This window comes from Cebidichthys violaceus, unplaced genomic scaffold, assembly GCF_023349555.1.
Source record: "Cebidichthys violaceus isolate CVI_PGR_0920_01 unplaced genomic scaffold, fCebVio1.0.p SCAF_2, whole genome shotgun sequence".
Classification (NCBI taxonomy): domain Eukaryota; kingdom Metazoa; phylum Chordata; class Actinopteri; order Perciformes; family Stichaeidae; genus Cebidichthys; species Cebidichthys violaceus.
Window position 1 is genome coordinate 21,046,293 of NW_027176372.1, and position 26,976 is coordinate 21,073,268.

At 46.0% G+C, this 26,976-nt stretch overlaps 1 protein-coding gene across 5 annotated transcripts in view; it reads right to left on the reverse strand.

Moving 5' to 3' along the window:
• The window catches only part of enox2 (ecto-NOX disulfide-thiol exchanger 2), a 144,723-nt gene that overhangs the window by 87,465 nt on the left and 30,282 nt on the right, over positions 1–26,976 (reverse strand). The window contains exon 1 of one of the 5 annotated variants that reach the window (XM_068715144.1): positions 15,579–15,805. The exons of the other annotated variants lie outside the window; for them this stretch is intronic. Coding sequence (XP_068571245.1) covers positions 15,579–15,600 — 22 coding nt within the window. The 5' untranslated portion in view covers positions 15,601–15,805. Of the gene's footprint in view, positions 1–15,578; positions 15,806–26,976 lie in introns of those variants that run through there. 5 annotated transcript variants of the gene reach the window in all.

The window sequence follows — 26,976 nt, forward strand, 5'->3', positions numbered from 1 at the left end:
GCTTCCTGTCAGCTGGACAGAATAATAGTAAGCTTGAGACAACATCCATAATACACAAATATAACTTCTCATTATCGGTCGGGCCTGTCTCCTAAAACGTCAATCTAATCACTGCACTCTTTTGGGGGTTTTTTTTGGTTTTAGCTGAGTCATTGTAGACGAAGGAGGAGCAGCAGGACAGGCTGTGAACTTTACCAAACAGATCTCGTCTCAAAGTGACCGCGAAACTAATTGTGATGGAAGTCGAGAGGGGGGGTGGAAACGGAGGGCAGCGCGGCTCTCAGAAGGGTGAACATTATAGTTCTCATATTTTGTAGGTAAGGTGTATTGAAGAAATTCAAAGAATTTATAAAACACTAAATCGCGCAGACAAAGCAAGCTGTCACAGAAACCGTGACGGGCAATTTTCACCATTTTCTGACGCGACAAAATATGAAACTAAAATGAAAAAAGAAATTGAAATAAAAAGTAGTAGTTGGAGCCCTGTGTGTGCGCAGAGAGAGAGTTCGCACAGAATACTATTAATAACATTAGTTGGAAAAATCAGGTTCAAATACTGCGAGTAACTCATGATCTGCTGCTCAGCAGACGTCTTCCCGTCTCCCCACTGATGCTCGATCACAGCGTTACTTTGTCAAAATCTCTCCTCGTCCCGCTCAGCTGCCGCGCCAACAAGCACCAGAATAGATCACATTTTTGTCACTTAGGTGTCTCTGTGTAGAAGCCAAAAGCTCCCTTTTGAAATAGAAAATCTTCGGTAGTTTTTTTTTTTTTTCTTCTAAAGAAAACTGTAAATAGACTGAGCTTGACGTTGTTTTAACAACCTCTGCTTCCTTGCAGTTTGTCAAATGGCAAATCCTATATTTCCTTGTCACTTACGTCTTCCCCTAATGGATACGAGAGCACCAGCCTTGAGGGGGAAGAGAAAAAAAGAAAAAGAAGCTGCTACTTAAAGAGCAGGCTACTTGGATTCACTTACACTGAGTTCACAGACATCCCATATGCTCTCAACTGGAGGGTGAACATTAATGTATCCACTCTGGATCCGCATCATCTGTTAGAGTCAACCTCAGATTCTGTTCTGACAGCAGCTATGGGGCGATAGCAGCACGAGTCCCTGCTCCCGTTGTTCCCAAATTTCACTTCCCAAATGGGCTAAATTCTGACCCGGTGCCGAAGCCGTCCTCCGTTTAACCATTAAGCTGGAAGCGACGTACACATTCCCAGCTGTTTCCACATCCCGTGACCGCTCTCGGTCAACAATAACTTGACGAATAAAAACCAAACAATAATGTTGCAATAGCATCATCTCGAGTATTCCCCTCTCTCCTGATGGATGCAGCAGAAATAGCACAGGAAATGACCTTTCCAGACACTTAATGGCCCGCAGTCACGGAAGCGATCAGGACAAAGACAATTAGCCAGTTCATGGATCACACTTATCCCGCTATAGAGGAGGCAACCAAGCTCGGCAGAGGCCACCCAACCAACGTAATGAATAAAGAGTCCCACTTCCACTCGGGAGCGCGTATCCATTAAGACGTCTAATGCATCGCGGCGAACGGTGGCAGCGAGCTTCCTGTTCCCAGTGTCTGAAGCGAACAGTGCAGCGCCGGCTGGATCGGATGTCTCACGTTATGAGCACAGCTGCCGCGCCGAACGATTCCGTCTCCGGTTCTGTTCGATTTTAAATGGATTAAAAGGAAGGAACTCCAAATGAGACGATGAAGAAATAACGCCGAGGAACTGCGGCGAAGTGGAAGCAGAGTGTTGCGGACGGCCGGAACCAGAACATCAGCTCCGCGTTTCATCGCTCGTCACTAGTTAGTGTGTGAACCCTCTCGCGATTGTGCGCAAAGGAATTTCAAAAAAATTCCAAAACGTAACTGCTTTGATTTCAGCACAAGATAAACGTGCTGCGTTGCCACAGAATGATAATTCATCCCCGTTGACAGGAGAGTCGGCCTATTTACTAAACTGGAGTGATTCAGCGATTTCGGTCTCCTTCTCAATCAATTGCAATCTTCTTCCTCAATCAATAGAGCACTCGTCGAACGGGAGAAGCAGTTGTCGCCACCCTGTACTCTTTTTTTTTTTTTTTCCAGAATATGTTCTTGGTGTAATTCACGAACTACACAAAACAGAACAAACACAGATGGATTCTGGTTTCTGGCAGCGATGACAACGCTCCATCGTGTAGTTTTGTGGGAGGAACGAAACGATACGTTCAATCAGATACGAACGGGAAGATTTGGGATGGAGGACAGAGCGGGTTGTTGTTGTTTTTTTTTTTTTAAACGTTAAGAGCGTTGCCTCATCTTCTACTTTCGCTCCAGTACCCAACGCTCACAAAAGGGAACCAACAGCTCTGTGAGCAAAAGAGCGGAAACTCTCACCGCTCACAAAAATATCCCCGAGGTACAATGTGGAATTATCAAATTACAGTAATTTACTGGACAGGTCTTGGTTCCTTTCTACAGTCTTGATGTAAAAACTGGTACACATTTCTCCTTTTACCCCCATTTCCTCAGACTTTTCCCTTCTGGCTATGTTTTAAAAAAAAAAAGGGATAATTTTAGAAAAATGAATGACCAGAAAAAGAATAAAAGCCATCAGTCAGAGAGAGGAACATGTGGGGGGAAAGTGCTCGTCGGGGATAAAGCACCGAATGAAGGAGTCCTCATTAGAAAACATGGATGTCTATAACTTCAAACCATCAAACGAATATCATCAACATCTTACTTCTAGTGAACCAAAGCTGTAGATAGATCTTTGCTATAATACTGAGACTGCGTCACAAACTGTCATTGACTATCCACCATTATACATCAAAACTGCAATCTAGTTAATCCAATATCTGCATTTCTTAACTCGAGTCTAGATCGTTTGTTCAGGGATGTCAAACAGACGGACCTGGATGTCAAGAAAGAACTCTACATGGACTTTAAAGGGATAGAATAAATAATCTAGTGACGCACCAGTGATTTGTGGGAGAATTACAGACAGATTAGAAAGACTTTTCATCGTACAGAAGCGGCCTTAGCGAGACACCATCGCGGGCAGACCTCTAAATACCTGGAAGCCCCTCCGGTAACCACTCGGTCCCAGAGCAGCCGGCTCACAGCGTGCTCCGTTTCAGGAAGGACCACAGCAGGACCCTAATCCGGTCTGTTCTACGAGACCCCAGTTCTGTACCGTCGGTACAGACCACAGCGTGATGTGGATGCGGAAAGATGTGGGAGGCAGAGTCGATCCCGTACGAAGCGGTACGCTGTGAACTCACGGAGACGTTCGAATGTGAAGTGACGGCCGCTGCGTTTCTTTTTATTCCCAGGCAGAGAGAGCCTCTAGACAAATGCAAATGGCCATCTGATGATTAAAAACTGCTGACACAACTGCTCACTGTATTGATTGATTCTAGACTGACACACATTTGGAGATTTCCATTTGATATAGTGCTGAAATATGTTCCTGAGGGCTTCAGCGGGGAAGCCGACGCCCTCTAAACTTTAACAAGATGTTCATTCTTGGCTCGCGTGATTCTGGACTGGCTCCAGAGGAGTTATGATTGTCAATGCAAATGAATGTGAAACTGAATTATGGAATTTTACTGCTCCGGCACCCTTTGTGTGGTTTTATGGCCGCTATAAACTACGGGCTCCGTTCGCACTGGTGCTGTAGGACGAGCGGCAGGAGGCGGCAAACTGCTGTGGCTCACCGGACGACTGTTAGGAGAGCGAAATATGGCTGCTGGTTTGACCCGGATCAAACAGCCAGAACCAATGGAGGTGAGCTCAAATGGGCTTTTTTTTTTTTTTTATTATTATTTCATACTTTCATGCTCTCTCCCACATTAAAATATCAGGACTCAGATGGGGAAAATTGGAAAAGTGGGCCTTTTAAAATGCTTTGTGAGTTTATAGATGATTTTATCATCTTCACACTGTTGTAAATTGCGAGGTTTAAAGTTCAAACCTGATTTCGGACACAGCAGTTAAACAATCCTCAAGGTCCAACTAGCTGCTCTTCTTCTTCTTCTTCTTCTTCTTCTCTTGATCACATCGCATGATGAGGTCACCAGGCTTCAGCAGCAGGAAACGTGTACAAAGACAATTAAAACACGACCCTCAACACTCCTCTGTTTACCTTGAAGCGGCTCCTGGGGATCAACTTCTCTCTAGGAGCCACATTCATGTGAATTTGTGTGGCGCGTCACTCGTACAGAGAAACCCACTTCAGCAGACAAACACTAAACGCGCTGCCCGCCTCGTTCTCGTCCAACGAACCCCTCATTCCAAAAATGAATTTGCAGTTAGCGAAGACATTTTCTCTCGAGCGTCTCCATCTCGCCGGTTCTCCCGGTGGCGCCGTTGGCTAATGAGGGTCCGGTCGGGAGGCCGGCGCCGGCAGCTCGGCTCTTCGGAAGCCTTTGTCAGAACATTGCTCCGGGGGGGGGGGGGGGGGGGGGGGGGGGGGGGATTTGAGCAGCTAGCTGCCCACAGGAACGCTCCTGCCGTGGGTGTTTCTCTCATTCCCACGGCGCCCACTACTGCGTGAGACAAAGCCACATCCAGCCCGACACTCAGGAACTAGGACCGAGTATACACACGTGTCAAATGTATTAATATCGACTCTACGCTGATACACGGTGGTCTGCGGTTTGTACAGCTCCAGCGTTGCCTGTGTAGCCTCACATAGACATCCATTGTTGTCAAGAGACTATAAATAACACGGCAATGAGCCACACCATTGTTCTGGGTGACGTTTTCAGTCACAATGATTATCACTGTTGCTCATTTTTAGTCAATCACACGCACACACACACACACACACACACACACACACACACACACACACACACACACACACACACACACACACACACACACACACACACACACACACACACACCAAATCACAGCTTACATCCACAACGAATCCTCCTGTTTGCGTAGATTCTCGACGTCATTTTGCCATTTTTAATATTTGCGATCCATCTATATTGATTTGTGTATTCAGTTGGATCCATTGGGCTTGGGGCGAAAAACTGGTCCGGGAGGTCTGAGAGTATTAGGGACACATTAGTACTCTGTTAATCTACATCGATGGTAGCGTTGGTCCTTTAATGGGATTGGTGGACAACGGTAAGGATAGGGATTGAACCATCAGCAGCTGGATCCTTTAACATGCACAGTAAAATAAGTGCTTTATATGAAATAATTGAAAGTATTTCAAACGTAAACTGGGATGGATGATTTGGTTGTGATGCTTGAACTTTCAGCACTCTCAAAAGCCCAGAAACACGTGCCAGAAACAAACAATGGCGCTAAAAGTCAGACAATTAGGATGAGCGCTGAATCCTGGCTGAGAATATCCATGTCTGCTGCAGGACCGGTCGTGATATCATCCGCCATTAGACGTCTGGACGGACGCCAGATCTCAAATCCTCGGCCATGACACCCTGGCCAAGCTCTGAATAAGGAAACACGGAGTAAACTGAGTAAACAAGACGAATCCCCTTCCATTAACAGAAGGCCGGCGCACTGCGGACACGCCTGCCATCCCACCATTAATTATCTGGTCTTATGGGAAGATTAGGGGAGAGAAAACTAAGCCAACAGCCAGACCTCACTGAGTGGGCCTCCCCCGTTTAATTACCAAAAACAGCACAAACAAATGAAGCCCCGTAGATCATGCTAAGGGACGGCCCCGGAGGCTACGATCCGATCGAGCTCGCCTCCACTCGTCCCTTCTTTCCTTCCTCTCTGTCTCCTGTCTCCTCACGGCATCCATCCATCACTCATCCCAGCAGACAGACTGGGGACTGAGGTCACACCGTTATCAATGGCTGATGTGATGAGGGAGGAAAGAAGTAGTCGAAGGAGTGTGACGAGAACAAGACGGTAAAGCCAGGCGGATTATTTACTACGTGAAATAAAGCTGGAACACCGGAGTTTGCTTTGTGGATGTTTGCTCGTAACGAACTGTAAGAACTGTCTGGTTCTAAGCATGTTCCTCAGAACAGCTGTAAAATGTGTCCTCAGATCAAGAAGCACTATTTATCTTCTACCTTGAAAGCTTTGAATGAGCACAAAATAACTAAAGATCAGAGCTGAAACTATTCCGACGATTACTGGATAGAAAAGAACGAATCCTCAACTAATCGTTTAAGTCATCGATTGAGCAAAAATACCGAACATTCTCTGATTCCAGCTTCTGATTTTCTGGTTTTTCGTAGTCGTGTTTGACGGTGAACTGAACTCTCTTTGTGTTTTGAACAGTTGTCGGACTAAACAAGCCATCTGAAGACGTCGCCTAGCCTTCAGGACATCGTAACGGCCATCTTTCTCCATTTGATAACATTGTAGAGATCAACTGGAGAAAAAAAACAGAGGATGCTGATGTGGAGCTCAGGACACATTTCCATATTGACAGAATAAACGCACAAATAAAGCATCCGAGTGTTTGAACAACACGCGTTCACGGTCGTCGGCGCCGACAGCTTCATTCCAACGGTGATTTGAAGACGGGACGGTCTGAACTGGCGAGAGGAGACGAGAGCCGCCGCGTCTCCCGTAGTGAGGTTCCCGTTTCCGTGCGACTAGCGTGACGCTCTGCAACAAACAACGTCAAACTCCCCTTTAAAACCGACTCTATCGAGACAGAATCCAACAGGTTTAAAGCAGATTCTTACGACCGTATCGTCTCCCTTATAAGGCGCAAGAGGTTTAACATCGGCCTGAGATTAACTGGAATTAGTCCGAGTGAGATTTGAAGGAAATGAGAGACTAGAGAATCCGGAAGACACACGTTATTGACTGGCTGTGCTGCACAATATTTAGCTGCTCCACTGACCCCCGAATCAATCATGTACTTTGTGTTCCTGTCTCGAAACAAAAGCTCTCAAAAGGCCAGCAGCCGTTCTTTCTCAGTCCTCCTCTATTCAGAGCTCATTGTCACGGTCAATCTTCTGGATCTCTGGGAAATTGTTACTAAACGAAAAGAAGCACATTTTCAGTAATATTCTCTTTCAAGTTTGACACTCTATAGAGAGTTATTAAAATAAATACACATCCAGCCGCTAACGGCGCAAAATCTTTACTTACTGCTAAACAATTTGTGGACATTATGAATGAATCTATATGTAAAATAGATTTCTATACGCAAATCTTTTTGTTCTTCATAAAGACGACTTTTATATCTTCTGTTCCGCTCTGTCCAGAGGCTGTTGGGGTGATCTAATCGGCCCTGACGGCTGCTGATGACACTTCATTGTGACCCATTCAAGTTAATTTGATGACTTCAACACACCAGCACCTTTAATAAACATTAAAATGCTCCAGCGGCCTTCGGGAGTGGAGTTTATCATTTCTGCTGCTCGAGCCGTTCAGGTCGACCACAAACATGAGACGCTGACTCACATACTAAACGTCTCCTTCTCAATCCATCCGTTCAAAAACACATTGAAGCTGTATTTGAAATAAAAAAAAAACCTACCACATGATCCTCGTGTAGACGAGCAGACTGACGGAGATTCAATTCCATTTTAAGTATTAATAGTTGTATAAAATGGTCTGAGCCGACAGTTTTCACTTGTGAAGACTTCAAACAACTGATGCAATGCAGATCAATACGGAGAAATGTTTCATTTAAGGCCTCTTAAGCGCCCCGAGAGGAACAAGTCCAATACAGTCCGAGGTGCCCTTCTCCTTCAGAACACATGAACCTACTACCTGATACCCAGGAGCTGCTGCTGTGGGACCCCTGGTCTCCCTGCTGCTGGTGCTGAGCTGAGCCACAGCACGTTACCCTTGAGCCCGGGCCAATTTTTCTTCCCGGCACAGCGTCGGTCCAGGGACCACGCTAACAAGCTAAAGCTTGACGCTCGTCAACAAAAAAAAAAAAAGAAAAAGAAAAAGGCAACCATTTGGCCACTCGCTAGAGACCTGAAAAATTGCAGGTTGTTGGTGCAGCCCCTCGACTTGGACACAATAATTAATCTTCATATCGATCTTCCTCCCCGACTTCTGTTGGGACAAGCACAGAAAGCATGACGGAGAACCTGCAGTGTGTTTCAGCTCTAGGAGAGGAAGACGGCCAGAAGATACCCCGAGCTCTTCCTCCCACCCAGCCTCATGAACACACACACACACACACACGCACACACACACACGCGATTCATCATCAACATCCCCGAGACTTGGGAGGTATTTTATTCGTCAACAAAAAGGGAGAAAACATCCAAAACAGGAAGAAAGAGATACGGATCAAATAAGCGGTTTAGAGTCACGAGTTCCACGTAAAGGAAACCAGACAAACGGAAGGAAAACAAGGTCAAGGACGGTGAAAATTACAATTTAAATCAAAGATTTAAATAAAACAACGTTAGTGTTTCAGTCCATTTTACCAAAATGCTATAATATCCGGACACAAACAAGACCTTGTTTGTGTCCGGATCCACTCTTTATCTGTGTGCCTCCCCACCGGTGTCTGAAGGAGAGTTCCGATGCTCCCCCGACTCTCCCTCCTGCACCACTTTCTCGTTACCATCAAACCCCCTTCGCTGACAAACTGCCCACCAGCCTCTGAAATACGACCCATAAAGCCCGGTGCCGCTATAAACCCGGAGCCACGGCTGATTTGTGAATCCAATTACCTCCCTGTCTGTAATGGCTGTGTTCAGTGCCATGATGTGAAGTCAGCTGTTGTCAGCATATGTCCTTAAAGCCCCACGGCCTCAGAGAGGAGCGACGTCCGGCATCTAGGACGGATCGTCTAAATAACCGTCTTGATGTATGGCGGTGCAGAGAGGCGGCCGGGATGTGGGAAGCCAAAAATCTAAAGTTTAGTTTGCTGGCACAAACACAGAGGGAGGGAGGTCAGAGAGCAGGTAAAGATGTATAGAGCCACACTGATTAAGAAGACTTGCTGGCAGAGAGAGGAGGCGAGGAGCAGAGGGATTTCCTGTCACTGATCTAGGGGACGTTTGTTTCCGAGCTGCTGCATCTTAACTCCGCCGACAGCGCGTTTCTATTTAACTGTGAAACTAACTAGATTAAGAGTGCAGTCAGGGTCGGATTTATTGTTTACGAAGAGGCCGATACATCTCCCAGATATATGCCAAAGATATGTTGGAGGTCATTTAGAAGCCGTGTCACCACGTTAATAGAATGACTCCATCGGCAGAGAATATCTGGGTCCAGCCCCAGAGAGGAGTTTGCAAGCTTATGTTTGAACTTGTGAAATGCTCTGCTCAGCTCAAGACGTGCTCAATAAAAAGACAAATCAACTGAAGAAATCTTAGTCGACTCAGATCCAATCAACCAATCAGTCGACTTATCGACCAAGAGGGGGAAATCCTTCAACAATGGTAACAGCCAGAGGAATTCCTCATAAATCATGTTACTTTTGGACTATACTCCTAGAGGAATTTGGGGGATTTTATTGGATTGTTGAGCTGACAGGAAATAAGGGGGGAGGGAGGGAGGGAGGGGGGAGGGGGGAGGAGAGAGAGAGAGAGAGAGAGAGAGAGAGAGAGAGAGACAGAAAGAGAAAGAGACAGACAGAGACAGAGAGAGAGAGAAAGAAAGAGAGACAGAGAGAGAGAGAGAGACAGAGAGACAAAGAGAGAGAGAGAGACAGAGAGAGAGACAGAGAGAGACAGAGACAGAGAGAGAGAGAGAGAGAGACAGAGAGAGACAGAGAGAGAGAGAGAGAGAGACAGACAGAGAGACAGGTGACTGACATGCAACAAAGCCTCTTTCTCTCCACAGGATGATCCAGTCTCAGCACTTTTGCATCACTACCATAAAGTCACAATAACTATGTGGTTAGCATGCGGGCTGATCACACATGTATACATTCTCAAAACTACAAACATCCATACTGAATGGGACCAGATGTTGCAGCCCCACCTCTGGACTACAATATGAGGGAGCGGTGATCACTTCCAGCACAGATACAGAACCACAAAGTAAATAAGTCCATCCAGCTCAGGAGTCACTGCTGCACTGACATAGCTTAGAACGGTAAAAACAAGGCCGCGACAACAGAATCGACTCTGTACTCCGATGACAAATTGTGGAACTTCCTCCCGCGTAGCGATAGTGAAGTGGCTCGGTTTTGAACTTATAATCGCCGTCCTCAATTCAACTCTCCGCTGCCGTGACACAGAGCTTTAAAGTTGACCTCAACTGGCATTCCAATGACCCGAAATAGACAGAGCTGTAATTTAAAAAAAAAGGAACCCGACTGAAAACTACACCCTCGGCAAAATGATACACTGGTTTTGTATCATTCCCCCCTCCCATAAACGCTGACCTTCCGTTCCTCAGAAGGCGGCTGAGAAACCGCACTAATATTGGTAAGTAAGAAAAAAAAAAAAAAAAAGAAATCCTTTGCATTTATCCAGCAGCGGGGGTCTGACTCTAGCCAGGCTCCGGGCTGAGAACATGCAAGTACAGGGCTTCCTTTGAGCTCAAACACCAAACCTTTCACAGCCATTCCAACGACATTTCAGATAGGGGCCGGTTTCTTTCTTTTTTTTCCCCCTTTTTTTTTCCCCCGGTGCTATTAAAGCTTCTGCACAGTGGGGATCTGTGAGTGTGAGTCTGTTCATGTAAAATGGGAAGAAATGCCCCAAACAAAATTCACCACCAAGAAATGCGTCTCGCAAATGGAAAAAAATCCCAGAGTTACCCAAACTTCTCCCGCTTCCTGTCCACAGAGGACCTCGCTATCACAGTTCAAACTACATTAACTCAGTCTAGAACTGACAGGCAACATACAGACTGCTACTCTATTATGAATGCATTCTGGGTAACGTTCTGTCCATCCATTCTGGTACCATTTTGTTTCCATGCCACTCTCCCACCAACCCCCCCCCCCCACACACACCCCTTAAGCCATTCCTTCTTCCCGAAGTAAGAGCCACATAAATGGGCTCTCAGTCTCTATTACAGTAGAGTGATGGCTGCTTTCCAGACAGGCAATCTCTATGGACACCCCCTGTTCTCTGGTCCAAACCACTGAACCACGGTCTCAGCTTTCTCCATTCTCTCTGTGGGGGAAATGTTCAACACATCGACGTGTGGAAGAGGGACAGGTTTTCGACGGAGAGGGTCAACTCCTACACAGCCATGTAGTCACAGCAGCAATAGTGTAATAAAAGTCACAGACCTTCCTGCAGCACATATGGTTTTGCTAATAACAAAATCGTCAATATGCATGCAAAGCAGATCCGTATGATATTTACAAGAAGGAAACCGCATGACGCAACTCCTACGTAACGGTTGGATTTTCCGGCTCAATCTATCATCCGGCGCTGAAGCGGAACGCGTATTGTTTATTGGAGCAGGTTCACAGATGTACAGCAGTAGTGTCCCGCATCCCTCTGGTGATCCATCACGACACGTGTTGTGCTACTTTCAGTTGCTTCTCTTTGCAGTAAGCAAGAAAATGTCACTGTAAAAAAAAAACTAAAAAAAACTAAAACTAAAACTCCGGTTCATTCCGTCTCCTGGGAACGTCCCACTGCGAGGAAGGTTCAATGTGACTGTGGATGTTTTACCCAGAGAGTGGTCCTCTTCCATCCCCCATGGAGAGCCCAGTGGACCCAGGAGGATCTACCTCAAGGCTGCGACGACTAGACAAAGAATTCAGCAGTTGATTGAAGAGAAATGTATCAATACCTACTTTGATAATCCATAGTTCAAGTCTTTTTCCAAACAAGAACAAAGCAAATAGAATATGTTTAAGCCTTTGGACTGTATGTCGAACAAATTAAGTAATCGCTGTTTTCTGAGTTTAATTGATTAAAGTGATTAATAAAAGCAAATTTGCAGGTCAGTCAATAATGAAAATAATTGTTAGTTGCAGCCTAAATCTGCCCAACAGACACCATTCAGATATTTTATATCATATTAATGATAACACACAAGATGGTCGTCATCCAAACTCCTAATCGAGAACATTTGACAAAAACAAAAAGTAGTTCAATATTTAAGTTCAAACGGTTTAGATTGAGTCGGAGAGTTTAAAAAGGGCTGAACTCATTCAGCACAAAGACACTGGTGTTTACATTTCAAGTGGTGTGTGTGTGTGTGTGTGTGTGTGTGTGTGTGTGTGTGTGTGTGTGTGAGAGATAAATGGCTGCTCACGAGCATTAAGCAGAATTTCTTTTCAAGGATCTCTTGAACATAGTCAGCATCAAATGCAGATTACATGCCACCAATGTGTGTTTTGTGACACACACACACAGACAGACACACACACACACACACACACACACACACACACACACACACACACACACACACACACACACACACACAGGAGAGCAGATTACGCAGAACATCGAGACCATTGTAGAGGACTAAAGTTTTTTTCCATTATAGGTTTTTTTAAAAGCAGATCAGAAAACGTGGAAAAGTTGTCCAGCGGCTCCCCGATGAGCGTCCTAATCCAGCGTCTTCAAAGTGCCGCTCCATTCTCCTCCGCTCAAAAGGAGCCGTCAGCGGGGTTTAACTTGGCAGCGGCGCACAACGCACCGCTCAGAAACGCCAAGCGCAGAACGAGGCCTGATGGCTCACTTCATCTTTCATGTGGCTCCTGAGCGCAGCGTTGCAGAGAGTCCTCGGCTCCGGTTTCAAGGTTCCCCCGCGTGGTTGCTTATCGTGAAAGTGATTAGAAATGAAGAGCTCCGTCAGTGATACGGTTGGAGTCCCAGAGTCGGTCGCCTTCAGACTGCCGAGCTCTCTTTGCTACTCGATACCAGATGGCAGGTTGAACCGCTGCTGCTGCCAACACTGCTGATCCTCACAGGGATCTTCAACACAAGCTAATATACTTTTCTTCAACACCCCAAACAACATTTTTAGCCTCTCTTTTACCGCCGCCGCCTCACAAATTAGACCGAGTCCAGTGTTTCTGCAGGGGGGGCACATACAAGTGAGCATTAGAACAGAGGAATAAACGACGGTCATTACCCCACATTTAGCCCGCAACGGAGACTTAGGATGAGTGGTGAGGCAGCGAAACGATCATTATTACACCGACGGTCTTAAACATCAGCTCAACAGATGGTGCGCTGGAGAGACGGCGCGGCGTGAAGGGGGGCTCAGTCGACAAAAGGCAGCCGAGCAGCTTGGGAAGTGCGTGAAGAAGCATCCGCACCTTTATCCCATTGGGAGCTGTGTACAACAAAAAAAAAAAAAGTGATTGGATTTGTTTCATAATGGAGGGTTTGAGGAGGAAACTGGGTTTTCAATGAGTGTGGATCACTGAGGGCTTTCTCCTTCTTCTTGTTCATCAACATGGATTGTCACCATACTGTACCACGACAACACCAACAGTCTCTAAAGCAACTTTCTTCTTCTGGAAGACAAACTGTGAGAACCCTGTATGAGGCTAAAACAACCGGGGGGGTAACAGATTCCCCTGATTTCCCACTCGGGCTTATTTAGGGGGAAAAACGGTTCCACCAGATCCGATATTTGTGGGTCATCTAGGACTTCTTTGTTTTCCCACTTTTTTTCCCCTTTTGTCTTCGTACGCTTTTGTCATTTCCCCCCCCCCCCCCCACCCCTCAACAGCAACCGCTATGAGAATCCCACTTAGTAACCACAAATTGTCACGCAACAGCCAATTAAAACCGGAGAGTTTCCAAAGCTGCCAAATCTGCCAGTGTTGTACAGTAGTCTGCTCAGTATTCAGTCTTAATTTCTTCTGCAGCACTATCATCCTATGCCAAAGAGAGCTGAAATATTTAAGCTGCTTCTCAAGCACTCTATGTGCAACCTTTAAATCTCTTCTCTCTGACAGATCTGAGCAAAGTGCCCCCCCCCCTCCCCTCCCCTCCCCCGCACCATTAAAGGCAATCTAAGGATGCTCTGCCGATTGATCGGAGAGGACTGGTGCAGTGTGGAGGTAAATGGACGTCACGGGGCCTGATGGACCTTCGCTCTCTCTCTCTCTCTCTCTCTCTCTCTCTCTCTCTCTCTCTCGCCCAGTGGTCGCCCACATTCACTCAATTTGATTCAGAGCATGTTTGTGCCTCTGGATGGGGAGGAAATAAGAGGAGAAGGGAACTGATCCGTTCTGTCTGCGCGAGAAAAACAACAGCGTGGCGACAGAGCGACAACAACTTTCCAATCAGAGCGGGGCGATAAAAAACACACTCTCATATCCTCTGGTCAAAAGGCACAGTCATAATGAACTCCATGCGTTTTATCAGACCACATGCTGTGAATTAATAATCACGCACTGTGAAGTTATTCTAATTATTGCACTGAAACATTGAAAAGTTAATTAAACCTTACTTTGAGAAGCACAGCCTGTTTATACATGTGTTCAAAAAAAAGCATATAAAGACTTCATAAAGTTCTAACATATGAGGGATAAGCAGGCAAACTGGAAATGCAGTGGATGTTGTTTTATTAGTGACTCACTGCAATGACAAACGGCAAATTAATGCCATGAGACTAATGCTTGACAAGTCATTGCTTTTATGAGCTAAAAAGGAAAGTAGCAATTAGCGCTATGAAGACATAAACAACGGAGGAGCTGTGGGACATCGGAGGTAAATTCACCATGACCATAAACAAGAGGAGGCTGCTGAATAAAGCGGAGTAAGCAGGTTAAAGTGGGAGTTCAGACAGCATCCTCGTCGCTTGATTAGATCCGGAGAGCCCAGGAGGGAAACGTCCCATTTACATCCAGCTACTTAAGCGCTTGAGCGCCGATTCGGGAATAAACGACACGGAAATGTTAACTAGTTGAGACGTTGCAGCAACAAAAAGAAACACACACACACACACACACACACACACACACACACACACACACACACAACTTCTATATATTCAGCGTACAACTCGCGACCCTCCTGCAAGACAGGCCCATCCACTCCACCGCGTCTCACCGAGCCCCGTTTACGCTGCCCGGATACAAGGAAACCCGGATTGAATGGCACGTGAGAAAGAAATGATAATAATGCATTTCAATAGCAGGTAAATCCGGCGTCAGCGTGGATGTGATCTAGTGTGAAAACTTCCATCCACGAACAGCTGCAGTAGGCGTGTGTCAGTCAACGTAATAGCGACGGGTCGCGTCTATTGTAGCGATAAGCAAGTGGAAAAATGCGAAAACGGGGAATTCTTGTTGATCGTTTATCACCCATAACGCACACCGTTACACATCACAAGTGGCACACGAGGGGGGGGGGGGGGGGGGCAAAAAAAAGCAACCCTGGCACACTGGAGAGGCAGCACGGCGCGTCTTATGCGGTCTCAGCAGCCGCTGCACACCCGACTATTACGCACTGAACACGGACAGAAAATCTCCCAGCATGCCGGTGCAACTTGCATCCAACAACGTGGATAACACACAAAAAAACGTGACAAATAACTCGTGCGGTACCTGACGTCCAGTGTAGCCTGCAGGCGACACAAGTACGGATTGTCAGTATGTGTGTGTGTGTGTGTGTGTGTGTGTGTGTGTGTGTGTGTGTGTGCGTGACAATACAATAACATCTCCGCTGCTAACATAAAGACCGTGTGCATACAACTTGAAGCGTGTACCTGTGTACTGCAAGAGAAACATTGTCCACAGAAGGCGAGCTGCGGTTCTCCGTCGGCCGTCTGCTTGTAGGACGAAGTGTACGAAGTGTTTAAAAAAAAAAAAGAATCCTTGAATGGAGACGGGGCTCGTCCCTCAGTCAGTCTCCGCTCCGCTCCGCTCGGCAGACTGGACTGCAATGAGAGCAGCCCCGTCGAAGCGGGACCTTTTTTAGCTACGGCTGGGGCGAGCCCGCCCTCGCGACGTGCCCGGTTCGCGGCTCAAGCCGAACAGCAGTTCGCTTCAAGGGAGGTAGGTGGGTGGGTGGGTGGGGGGGACTCTCCGGGCGGGCGATATACAGTCACCGTCAAAAAAGAAATGAAATACTCTTGCTCGTATTCTTCGTCAAGTCTGCTGTGGAGGCGAGCTCGAGCACCGGAGGGACCGTGGAGAGAGGGGGAGAGAGAGAGAGAGAGAGAGAGAGAGAGAGAGAGAGAGAGAGAGAGAGAGAGAAAAGAGAGAGAGAGAGAGAGAGAGAGAGAGAGAGAGAGAGAGAGAGAGAGAGAAAGAGAGAGAGAGAGGGTGTCGCTTTCATGGAGAGCTGCAGCCCTACGGCAAGTCCCTCACAGCGAACAGGAGGAACCACTCAACGACGCTGCCCACTCCTGAGCTGCATGCCAAATAAAAGAGATGCTTCTTTTTTTTTTCCGTTCGGATTTTTATGACATTTTCTGAGGTGCAGCAAAAAAAATAAAAAACATACCCCCCCCCCCCCCCCCAAAAAAAAAGCGAGGTTATTTCTCCCAAACTTTTAACAGCTGTGCTCTTTTAAGAAGGGTGCCATTCTGTAGCCTGCCAGTTGGAGGAGGAGATGCAAAGACATTAACGGTTCAATATCTCAGACAGTGATGAGAGGCATTCCCGTCCTCCCCGAGGCTCAGGATACACACTGTGTTTGTTTTGGGGGGGGGGGGGGGTTGTCCATAAATTGTTGCAAGTTTGAGGTATTTATTACAATAAGTAGGATTCCAATCATCTAGATGACGCTGCAGGCTGTGAAGGAGCTTTTACTAGTAAGACCGTGTGACATAATGACCAGGATGTTTGCCCACAGTGTAACCATTCTGATAAAAACAACACTACATCCAACTCAATATTTGTATAACCTTTTGGCTCCCGCTGTGAACAATAAATATGTTTAAAAAAATAAAATGGGCAGAGGCTTCTCGGGACGTGAACGCGGTCTTGGTTTGATCAACAAAGCCGGAAGATTAATTACGCGCGGAAAACAGCAGAGCAAACACTATTATGCTTCCATAATTAGACACAAGCTGTGTAAAGTCATGAAAAGAGCCGAGAGATGACAACGGTCAGCTGAGTCATTTATTCCAGATCTCATGAACTCCCTTCGGTCTGGTTCAGTCTGGCTTCTGGAGGAGACACTGACATCACCTGTTCAATGTTATTGTTCAGTCCAACTCCTTATGACAGCAGCATGTCAAACAGGTTTATTATTCACTAAAGTTCATATACACACTTTGCTCATTGTGAGAACCTGATACTTTGAGGATTTTTTTTCCTTGAGAAAATGTAACTTTTTTTTTTTTTCCTGAGATATTGTTCCTCGTATTAAGAGCATGAACAGGTCAGCATATATAGATTATTATAAACACTTCAAGGAACTGCTTCAGTGCAATTAACACCACATTAATGAGCATTATAATGTTGAAATAATGAAAACATCGCTGGTATTGTCTTCACCTTGTGAGTCTGTGTGTGTGTGTGTGTGTGTGTGTGTGTGTGTGTGTGTGTGTGTGTGTGTGTGTCTCATCATGGCAAAATGTGGTCATGGAGTCAAGTCAAGTCAAGTCAAACTTGATTATCCCACAAGGGGAAACATTTGGTTTCCGCCAGATATGCAAACACATTCTTTATGAAACCATAACCCCATAATGCAACAATCAAAACAAAAAAGGTACAAAAGAGAGAGAGATCACTTCATATGGTGCAAAAAAAACCTAAAAAAGAAAACAGCTGAACGCATTAAGCGCTTTGGTGCAGAGATCTCGTGCAAGCAAACAACACAGAAGGACAGAACAGACAGAATGAAACTTCTGAGTCATCATGGCGGCACACACACACACACACGCGCACACACACACACGCGCACACACACACACACACACACACACACACACACACACACACACACACACACAGTTATGCACAAACTGAAAATATTCATTTTTCCCAAGGAGTGCAGATGTTGTTGGACCCGATTACAAATTGCATCACACTTGGATTTGGATTTTTCCACCTGGTCAATTTCATTCCCTTCAATATCTATCGGTTTCTTGGGGTTCAGGGCGTCGTCTTCCTAAAATTAATGAATCCCGTCTTTGGGTTTTGACGCGAGCAGATTTGAGAAGCGGCCCTGGTGCGGACGACCTAGCTGCTCACCTCCCAGGAGGCTTAGCGCCACCGACTCATCGGAAAACTTTACAAGCGCGTCTGTTCTGGTATTTGCTCCGACGGCCGTTTGTGTAAAGAAGATGAGTGGAGGGAGACGGATCACGTTAAAGTCTGGCTCGAGTCAACGGAACCCTCGAGACGATGATCCAGGTTCAGCAGGTCTCCTGACCGCTCCACGCAGATCTCACGTCTGGCTAATAAACTGTCCGCTGACTGTATGAGGGAGTCAAACACGCACATAAACAGAAACATCCACATATACACACAAGTCTAAACTGAGGCTGTGCAGTTCAGGTCAAGAGGCCATGGACACGTTGAGAAGAATATCTTCAGGATCACATTATTCTTTCCACTGCCGTCATACGATCGTTTAAAAAAAGGTAAATAAAAGTGTTTACCGAAAGGCCGGAATGTAGCCCTCAATTTCCAGCCCTGTGTGAAGTCAGGAGGACACTGTTCCACTGACAAGGTGCAGTTATGAGAGCGTCTTTCATCCGCTGTCAGCAAATACTGTAACTGCAGCAACTGGCTGATTTAGAGAAATAAAGCAGGTTTCTTCTTCGGAAAACAAAAGCCACTGTTTTCTTCCTGGCGTTAACAAACCGCATGTTTGCAGTCGCACACTGTTGACGGATGACTTGGACGTACATTTTTACTCTGAACCGTTAAGTGTGCATGGAAGAATAAGAACAAAAGAGTCTGAAGTGAAGTATCCGGTCCGTCCGAACGTTAGAGACTTCTCTCAGAACCACGTATGCTCTATTATTATAAAAAAGGTATTTATGAGTTACATAATTTTTCCAAAACTTTCTGGGGTTTATGAGAATATAGAAAAGCTCTCCGGGGCTGAAAATTGCTATTTTCAAATGTTATGACTCTTCCAGGTTTTACTGACCGAACGAACTCGTATGTGAAGTAAACTTAAAATCAAACCAACGGACCGCTTCCCTCCGCAGGTCCAACTGAACCAGAATCTAAACTGGCAGCTCGATCCAAAAAAAAAAAAAAAAAGCATCTTTTTCACTTCTGACTACATTATTTGCATCAACGGACTCATTGTTTCAGCTAAAGCACAAATCCCACACTTTCAAAACAGACTGGCCTGAACACGAAATATAACCGTCTTCAGGCAACCAACCCAACACCCCCAGAATGTATTATTCAGGCTCCGTTACAATGAGGATTCCTGGAAAGACTTCAGAAACATGACACAGTAATATGTGGACCTGTCTTCCTCTCACATTTGGACTGCAGCCTAGCCTTTGAAAAAATATTGGATGGACAAGCCTATTATTCCCTGCTTCACATGCCCTGTGAAGTGGGTCGGTTCTAAAAAAAAATAAATAAAAAATAAAAAATAAATTCCCCACCAGCACATGCACGCACACACACACACACACACACACACACACACACACACACACACACACACACACACACATCAAGGTCAAATTTAAGAGACACATCAGCGACTACACACACACACACACACACACACACACACACACACACACACACACACACACACACACACACACACACACACACACAGCGTTATGAGCCAGGAGTTAGGTATCCATCATCTGCATGTAGGGATGTAAAATAACTGATAGCCAGCCACCAGAAAGGAGCAGAAATAAACAGATTTCTTTCCAGGCAGAATTCAATTACCCCTGTCAGCCAGTAGTAATGAGTAACAGCCAGTGCATGCTCTCATTCAATTTCAGCGTCCCGAGGGAATGATGTTTTTCTGATGTTTTTTTTTTTTGTTTTTTTTTTAAACAATGATGTTCTTTTTGTGGCCTGCTTAGTGTGGCAAAACATTCAAATCAAACACTAATTTGACTCCGTGCCTCAGCAGATGAAAGCGTTCTCGGTTCCCCTGCTTTCATGGTTCCGTGTGAGAACGCGTGTGTTCGGGTGACATCACGGGCCTCTTTAGTCAAATAAACTGCTTAGAAGTGAGGCGGTGTAAGTCAATCCGGCTGAAAGATTTCACCATCTGTGAAAAATATAAAATATGAATCAGATAAAAGCGCCATAAATCATGAACTCGCGTCGTCAAGATAGGCTTCAAATATGAAAGAAAAATGTATAGAATTGGTCGACTCTGTTAAATATGATCTCATGCTCGTTTGTTTAGTTAATAGGGAAGTGTTTCATAAAATGAATTATTCAAATTCAATTAGCGATTATGAAACCTGAGCTGGGCCTCATCAACAACTATCGTAGTAAAATCAGGCCTCTGGGAGGAATAGCCTCCTTCCTAACTAGCACTCCTTTCAACAATAGTTCCCTTTTCACTAAACATTTATGACTATTTGTCCGGCGAGATGTTGGCCCTGTTTGTCTCCATCCAGTAACGTGCCAAATCACACACGCTGCTGTTTTCGCTCCACGCTGTATCAATATGCCCTTTTCCAACCAAACACAGGGGCTCAGGTAGCGGCTCCACCAGGCCTTCAGAGACGGGGAAGAGGATGATGTTATATATATAAAAAAAAAAAGAAAAAAAAGAAAGGTTCTGCTCGGCAGAAAGCCGTTTAAAGTGACCGCGCTGGTATTTGGCGTCTTCCATTTTTTGATGGCGAATGCGTTTGTAGCTCAGGCACGAGTGAAAAATGTCATTAACTTCACTGCCCTCCGCGCAGGAAAGACGGCCAGTGCGGAAATGCGTCAGCGACGACGGCGGACATCTTCTTGCTGGTTATCTTTGACCTCCATCATCCTTAATCCCTTCCCTTTTTCTAATTACCCATCCCTTCTTCTTCACCTCCGTACCTCACAGCCCTGCCCCCTGACTGATGGTGAGCAGATGATCGTCCGGACAGGAAAGGTTGAGGTGACTCGTCACGCCTCATTAGGTGAGCCTCACAGTGTCCCAGTTCACGTACTGGTGTGTTCCTGCCCGGGAATGGATTTAATGAGTTGTGGAGGAGTGGCAGGACGGCGTAAAAAAAAAAAAAAAAAAGTAACCGGATCCGACGTTGTTCTGAGATGCAGAACCGTGTTTGCCGCGAGAGGAGAGGAGAGGAGGGAGCTGCGGTACAGTCGGCGCCTTTGTGACGACAGCATCTGTTCTGGAACCCGGATCAGGCTAAATGCAAAAAACGGAGGCCGGGCCTATGACCGGAGAGTTTCCCCTCGGCATGAATATTGATGGCAACGAGTCTCAAACCGAGCGCAAAATAACCGTTAACCCCTCTGCACCGCTGAAATGTCGTTAAGCGGCGCTCGCTGCCCGGCCGTAATTCACAGCCAGGGAATCACTTGACTCAAACAACCACTCATGATGCATCGAAAGAAAAAAAAAGAAAAAAGGGTGATCACAAAATCGTGTTTGTTTGTTCGACAACGTTGCCGCACTGCATTCAAATCCTGCAGGTCGTCCGACACGAGCAGAAGCGGTTTTTACGAGAGCGAGTGGGCTCCAGCGCCCCGGCAGCTGTGCTGTACAGCAAGCTGGTTGTGATTCCTGGAACCGAATGTGCCACCTAGCTGACCGACCCCCCCCCCCCCCCCCACCCCCACCCCCTCCCAAGTCAACATTAACACACAAAGACAGTCTTGTAGACAGACGTCTAGCTCCCACCAAGAGGTCAACACAAAAAATAAGGCGGAAGAATGCGGGATGAAGAGACTTTGGAGACCCGAAAGTGGAAATTTGAGTTTGAAAAGCAAACTCTTTTTCCGAGAAAAGACCCGTTTATGTTTCCGCATATCTATCCATTCACGTGCTAAACCACACGCTGAGCTACACCTGCAGATTCAAGAGCGGCCCGTAAATCCTGAGAGTGCGAGAGCCTCGCTAGTAAACACGTAAATGTCAAATAAGTTGTGTTTTCTGGCCAAGCATTAGTCATCTCTCTTCACGCGATCGTGAATTATGTCGTCATTCTGAACACCAGATGAACAGCGAGTGGGTCGAAGCAGACGCCAAAACAGCCACTGTGGAAACAATCCTGATGTCTTTAACGCATTTTAGTTGATTCTGGAAACTATTTTGTAACACAACAGTCATGTGCGTATCTGCAAATAATGGGAAATCGCTGTCCTTTCGCACAAAATGAGTCGCCAATACCGGCTGTGACATTTTTGTGAAGTGAAAGCTTTTATCCATATAAAAACCAGGGAATGCAAAAATATGACGTTTATTGTTTTTCCTCTGAATTCTCTCCAGTCAAGAAGTAATTCAATCACATCTCATCAAAAGACTGTTTTGTACATCCGGCTGCAGTCCATCTCTTAACATGACAGAAAGCACGTCTAGCTTTGACGGACCGCCATCGCCGTTTCATCCTCAACATGAGAAGAAGAAAACAAACGAGGAACGCCACCGCATCAAACCTTGAACCCAGCGCCACGTATTTTAAGCGAAGCGCTGGCTGGATGCGTCATCGCACCCCTTCTTGTTGCAGACGGGTGGTGCGGTTGGGGCCTCGGTGTGCATTGTGTGATTAGTTCGTCCAACAAAAAGGTGTCTTCTCTCTTTTTTGCTCATTTAAACTCACAAAATTAGCTGAGAAAGTGAGTAGACTTTGGCCATAAGTCGTTTTTTAACCGATGAAGAAGGAGACCCGACGTCTTCGTCGCCTCATAAACTGACCGGAAACACCTTTAAAAAAAAAAAAAAGCTGCCCGACGTTACTGAACCGCAGGACATCGGCAGATAATTAAAGCCGGTGAAAGTAAAAAGGGTGGAGATGACACAACAGAGGGGGGCCGACCAGACGAGCGGGAGGGAGGGAGGGAGAGAGGGAGGCCGAGCGTCAGACAGAGCATTCGTTATCACCTGACTGACCTGCATATTGCGCCGTGTGAGAGTAATGGGGGAGGACACGCTCGTCGGCCGGAGCCCAGCAAGAGAGACGCTTTTCATCCCCCTCCCCTCTCCCCCCTCCCCCCCTCTCCATCCTCTCGCTTAAGCAGTCTGTCAGTTTCTCACTTGGTTCAATTTCTTTTCCTCCAACAATGCACTGTAGCGTCCCGTTGTTTTTGAAAGTACAATGGCGGCTCACAGAGACGCATTAAAAAGCCGCGCCGGACGCAATGAATATGAGATACGTTCCTCTGAACAGGACTACGTAACAGCTAACTGTCCATTCAAAGAGTACTAGTGTGTGTTACCATGCTAACATTAGCTGGGAAAAATGTTTATATAGTCAGGGAACCACGGAAGCTATCAATGGAAATCCATTCGATAGCCGTCGAGACATTTCACTAGAAACCACAGGCGTCGACCTCATGGTGGCTCTAGAGGAGATGTCAGGGGATCACCAAAGTCAGTGGGGTTCATCCTCTGGGAACCATGAACGTGCAAACTTCCACGCAAACCCATTTGGGTAGATGTTGACGATGTTTTGAGTCTGAACCAACGTGGCGGAGTCACCGACCTCTGACAGACCCGACCATTGTCGCCAGCATGGCTGAAACCCACAATGCCGTGCGGGTTATTGAGCCGCCATTGGGTGTGCTGTGAATAACAGCGTGACAGATGAGAAAATCTCGACTACCTGTTCACATACGCACCCAACAAAACATCATGGAGCTTCAAAAAGTGTTTGTAACAGCGTGTGTGTGTGTGTGTGTGTGTGTGTGTGTGTGTGTGTGTGTGTGTGTGTGTGTGTGTGTGTGTGTGTGTGTCACACTGCTCTCCATGTCAGACTGCTGTATGATCACACGTGTGAGTTTGAATGAGATTAACACTTTTGAATTCAGAAGCCTTGACGCTAATGACTGAGAGGATGCGGCGGATTTTGATGTCTGAACGAAAAAAGAAAGTGAAAAATGGCAACAAAAAAAAAATAAACACGAAATAAAGGAAATCTAATTAAAATCCAGGAAGGAGAAAGGCAGGTTCAGAGGTCGACGCAACTAAAAAAGACAAGAGAGCTTCTGAGACGGATACAGAAGGAGACCTTTAGAAGCTGCACTGAGGCCTCTTACCGGAGACTCGGCTTGATCTGGAGTCTTTGTACATGCTGGAGACGCAGCGTTGCCGCGTGTGATCCCAGCTCCTCTGGTCTTGTAGCAAATCTGTATTGGGGGGGGGGGGGTAACGACAGAACAAGGAGAACAAAAGGTCTGATCTGTTGCTGTTTGTTCTGTTCCATCACAGCTCTGCAACCCGACTTTTCCCCCCTCATGAAGTCGTTCAAGGACGCTCACTGAGACTGGTTAAGAATCGGCCGAAGTTTAAAAAAAAGGGCTTTTGTCTTGAACGGAGAGAGACGACGAACGGGGGAGAATGTAATTCATCCGCTTCTCCGAGAGACACGACCTCCCTGCTTTGTGGAGCAGAAGCTCATCCGATGCCAAAGAGGGCTCCGAGGCGCGGGAGGGTCCCATCGACTGCGCTATTAACGCTCAAACTGGGCGGATCGGCGTGGAGGGAAATACAAAAAAGAAAAAAAAAAAAAAAAAAACGCTGGCAGAAAGGATGCGCATAGAATCCTGTAATGCATTTCATTCCGCTGAGAAGGGCCCCCCGAGGGTGCCGTGATGACCACGGTAATTGGCTTTCTCCAGCTATGATAATCTGCATCAGTCATGCCACGCCAACACACTCTCAGGCCACCGAGAAGGTCACAGCGCTGCTCTCTGCCGACGGACGAACGAACCCACGAGAGACTTTCCTCTGCTTTCTGCGGGTTTTCAACTCCAGTTTCGGGGCTTCGCTAATTGAGCTTCATGCTCTTTTACAGGACTTTTTTTTTTTTTTTTGTATCAATACTTCCGATTTGGAATTGAATTAACTTTGTACTAGAAGCAGACGACACACAATTAGACGGCACACAATAGGGCTTAAACAACAAGCCGACGAATACAGAATTGACACAAAAATGAATCAATTTTGCGGTCGTTGTTTAAGTAATGTATCCAGGGGAAAAAAATGCCAGACATTCTGTGATTTCAGCTTCTCAAAAGTGAGGATTTGTATTGCCTCACTGTGGATGTAATAGTTGGACAAACAAGCAACTGGAACACGCAACCTTGGGCTCTTTATCACCATTTTCTGAACCCATATGGACTTACATAACGAAAGTAACCGCAGCCCATGACAAAACATATTCCATAGAACGCGTACAAGCACACACACACACACACACACACACACACACACACACACACAATGTACGTGTCAAATAAAGTACAACCCATCGGACAACATACCTCACGTCACAGCAGTTCCCTTTATTCTCTTCCTTCCATGTGAGGTGATAAGATTTCCATCACTTATCCTGACGCGTTTGTGCATTTATGCTGACGCATGCAGAATATGAGAGGCACAGTGGCATCTTGATGACATGTTTGAAAAGCTCCTCTGCATGCAAATCTCTGCAAACCTGTTCCTCTTCACACACACACACACACACACACACACACTCACACTCACACACACACACACACACACACACACACACACACACACACACACACACACACTATGGAGGAGCTGCTCATGTTGGATTTGATGACCAAGACAATCGACACTAACTGTCAATAATTTCATTTTTTACAGCATTCAGCAGAATCCTATTATGTTTCCTACTTATGCAAAGTGGTGGTAAAGTTTGTGAACTTCATTAATAGGAGTCAGGGCTGGACATGCATGATTTTTGGTAACTGTTACTCTGCAGCTTGTTAGCAGTCTGGGTACTAAGTTACATCTAAAGAGAAGTAAGTTAAAACCTCCTTAAATCATATTTTGATGTTGTTTTGTTGACAAAATGTCATTTCTCATTGCAAGTTTTTTTTTAAAAAGTCACAGTGATTAACTCAACAATCTGCACCTCGGTCAGCATCAGATTAGCATACTCCTGTGATGTATTTGAAGTCTGCCAAAACTCCGGTTCAAAGCCTTCTTGCCCCCCCCCCCCGCCCCCCCCTGAGTTCTGAGCTGTTTATCACGAATACTGTGTCCGTTGTGCTGAATACAGACAACGCAACAGAACAAAAGCAGCGCTGCTGAAGGCCAGCATTCTCACACAACACAACTATAATCAAATGAATTACTAAAGCCTTCCTTATCAGCGCCGCTGACCTCCTAACGTGACTCAGCAGAGACAATCTGATAACACGAGAGTAACCCCGGCGTCACAGGGCACAGAGACGGGATGTTTAGCAGTGAATGCACAATTCTTTCCCTTTTTCCCCCCACATGTTTTCAATAGAGACAACAATGCAGACGGGAATATAAAAGAGAAGTTTGAGGGATGGGGGGGGAAGAGCGTGATTAAACCACTGGCTTGTGTTTGGATGAGGGGCTCTCCAAGCATGAATATTTTCAGATGAGAAAACAAAACAAACACTGTTCCCGTAACTAGAGCCCCCTTTTTAACACATCTGAGGCCGTTTTTAAATGGTCTGCAGTCCTTATTTTCCACATAATGATTGGGAGGAAAATATTGCAAAGAGAGCACCGGCACAAACTCTGTAATTAAACAAATAGAGCGCCGGTTTTTAACCAACTAATCCAAAAACTGAGCACACAATTTACATATGAAGTTAAAGCTATAAAACGTAAAAGTTTCGGAGGTACGAGACTAAAAGATGATGATGATGAGTGACAGACAACAACACTGCAGCGTACTTGGAAACTACAAAGAGAACTCAAGGGCAACGAGGAAGTGCACACAGTCCCGCTGTGAGGAGAGGAAAAACCCGGCTACTTCTCCACCATCACAACAGCATTAGCCTAAACTACGGAAGAATAATGACAGTTATTTTTAATTTGGAGGAAACAAAAATGATGGGGCGGGGTGCAAAGAAAACGAGTCCTTTGTGGGCAGAGGAAAAAAAAACAAAACACAAATGGCATTCATCAATCTTAAGGCACCCTCATTCCCGATCATACTTGTTATTACCGGCATTTTTCATTTCCACGCACTTAGCTCCAAAGTGCTTTTCTATAGCTAGGAAGCAGCTAAGTTGAGGAAACGTGGACGC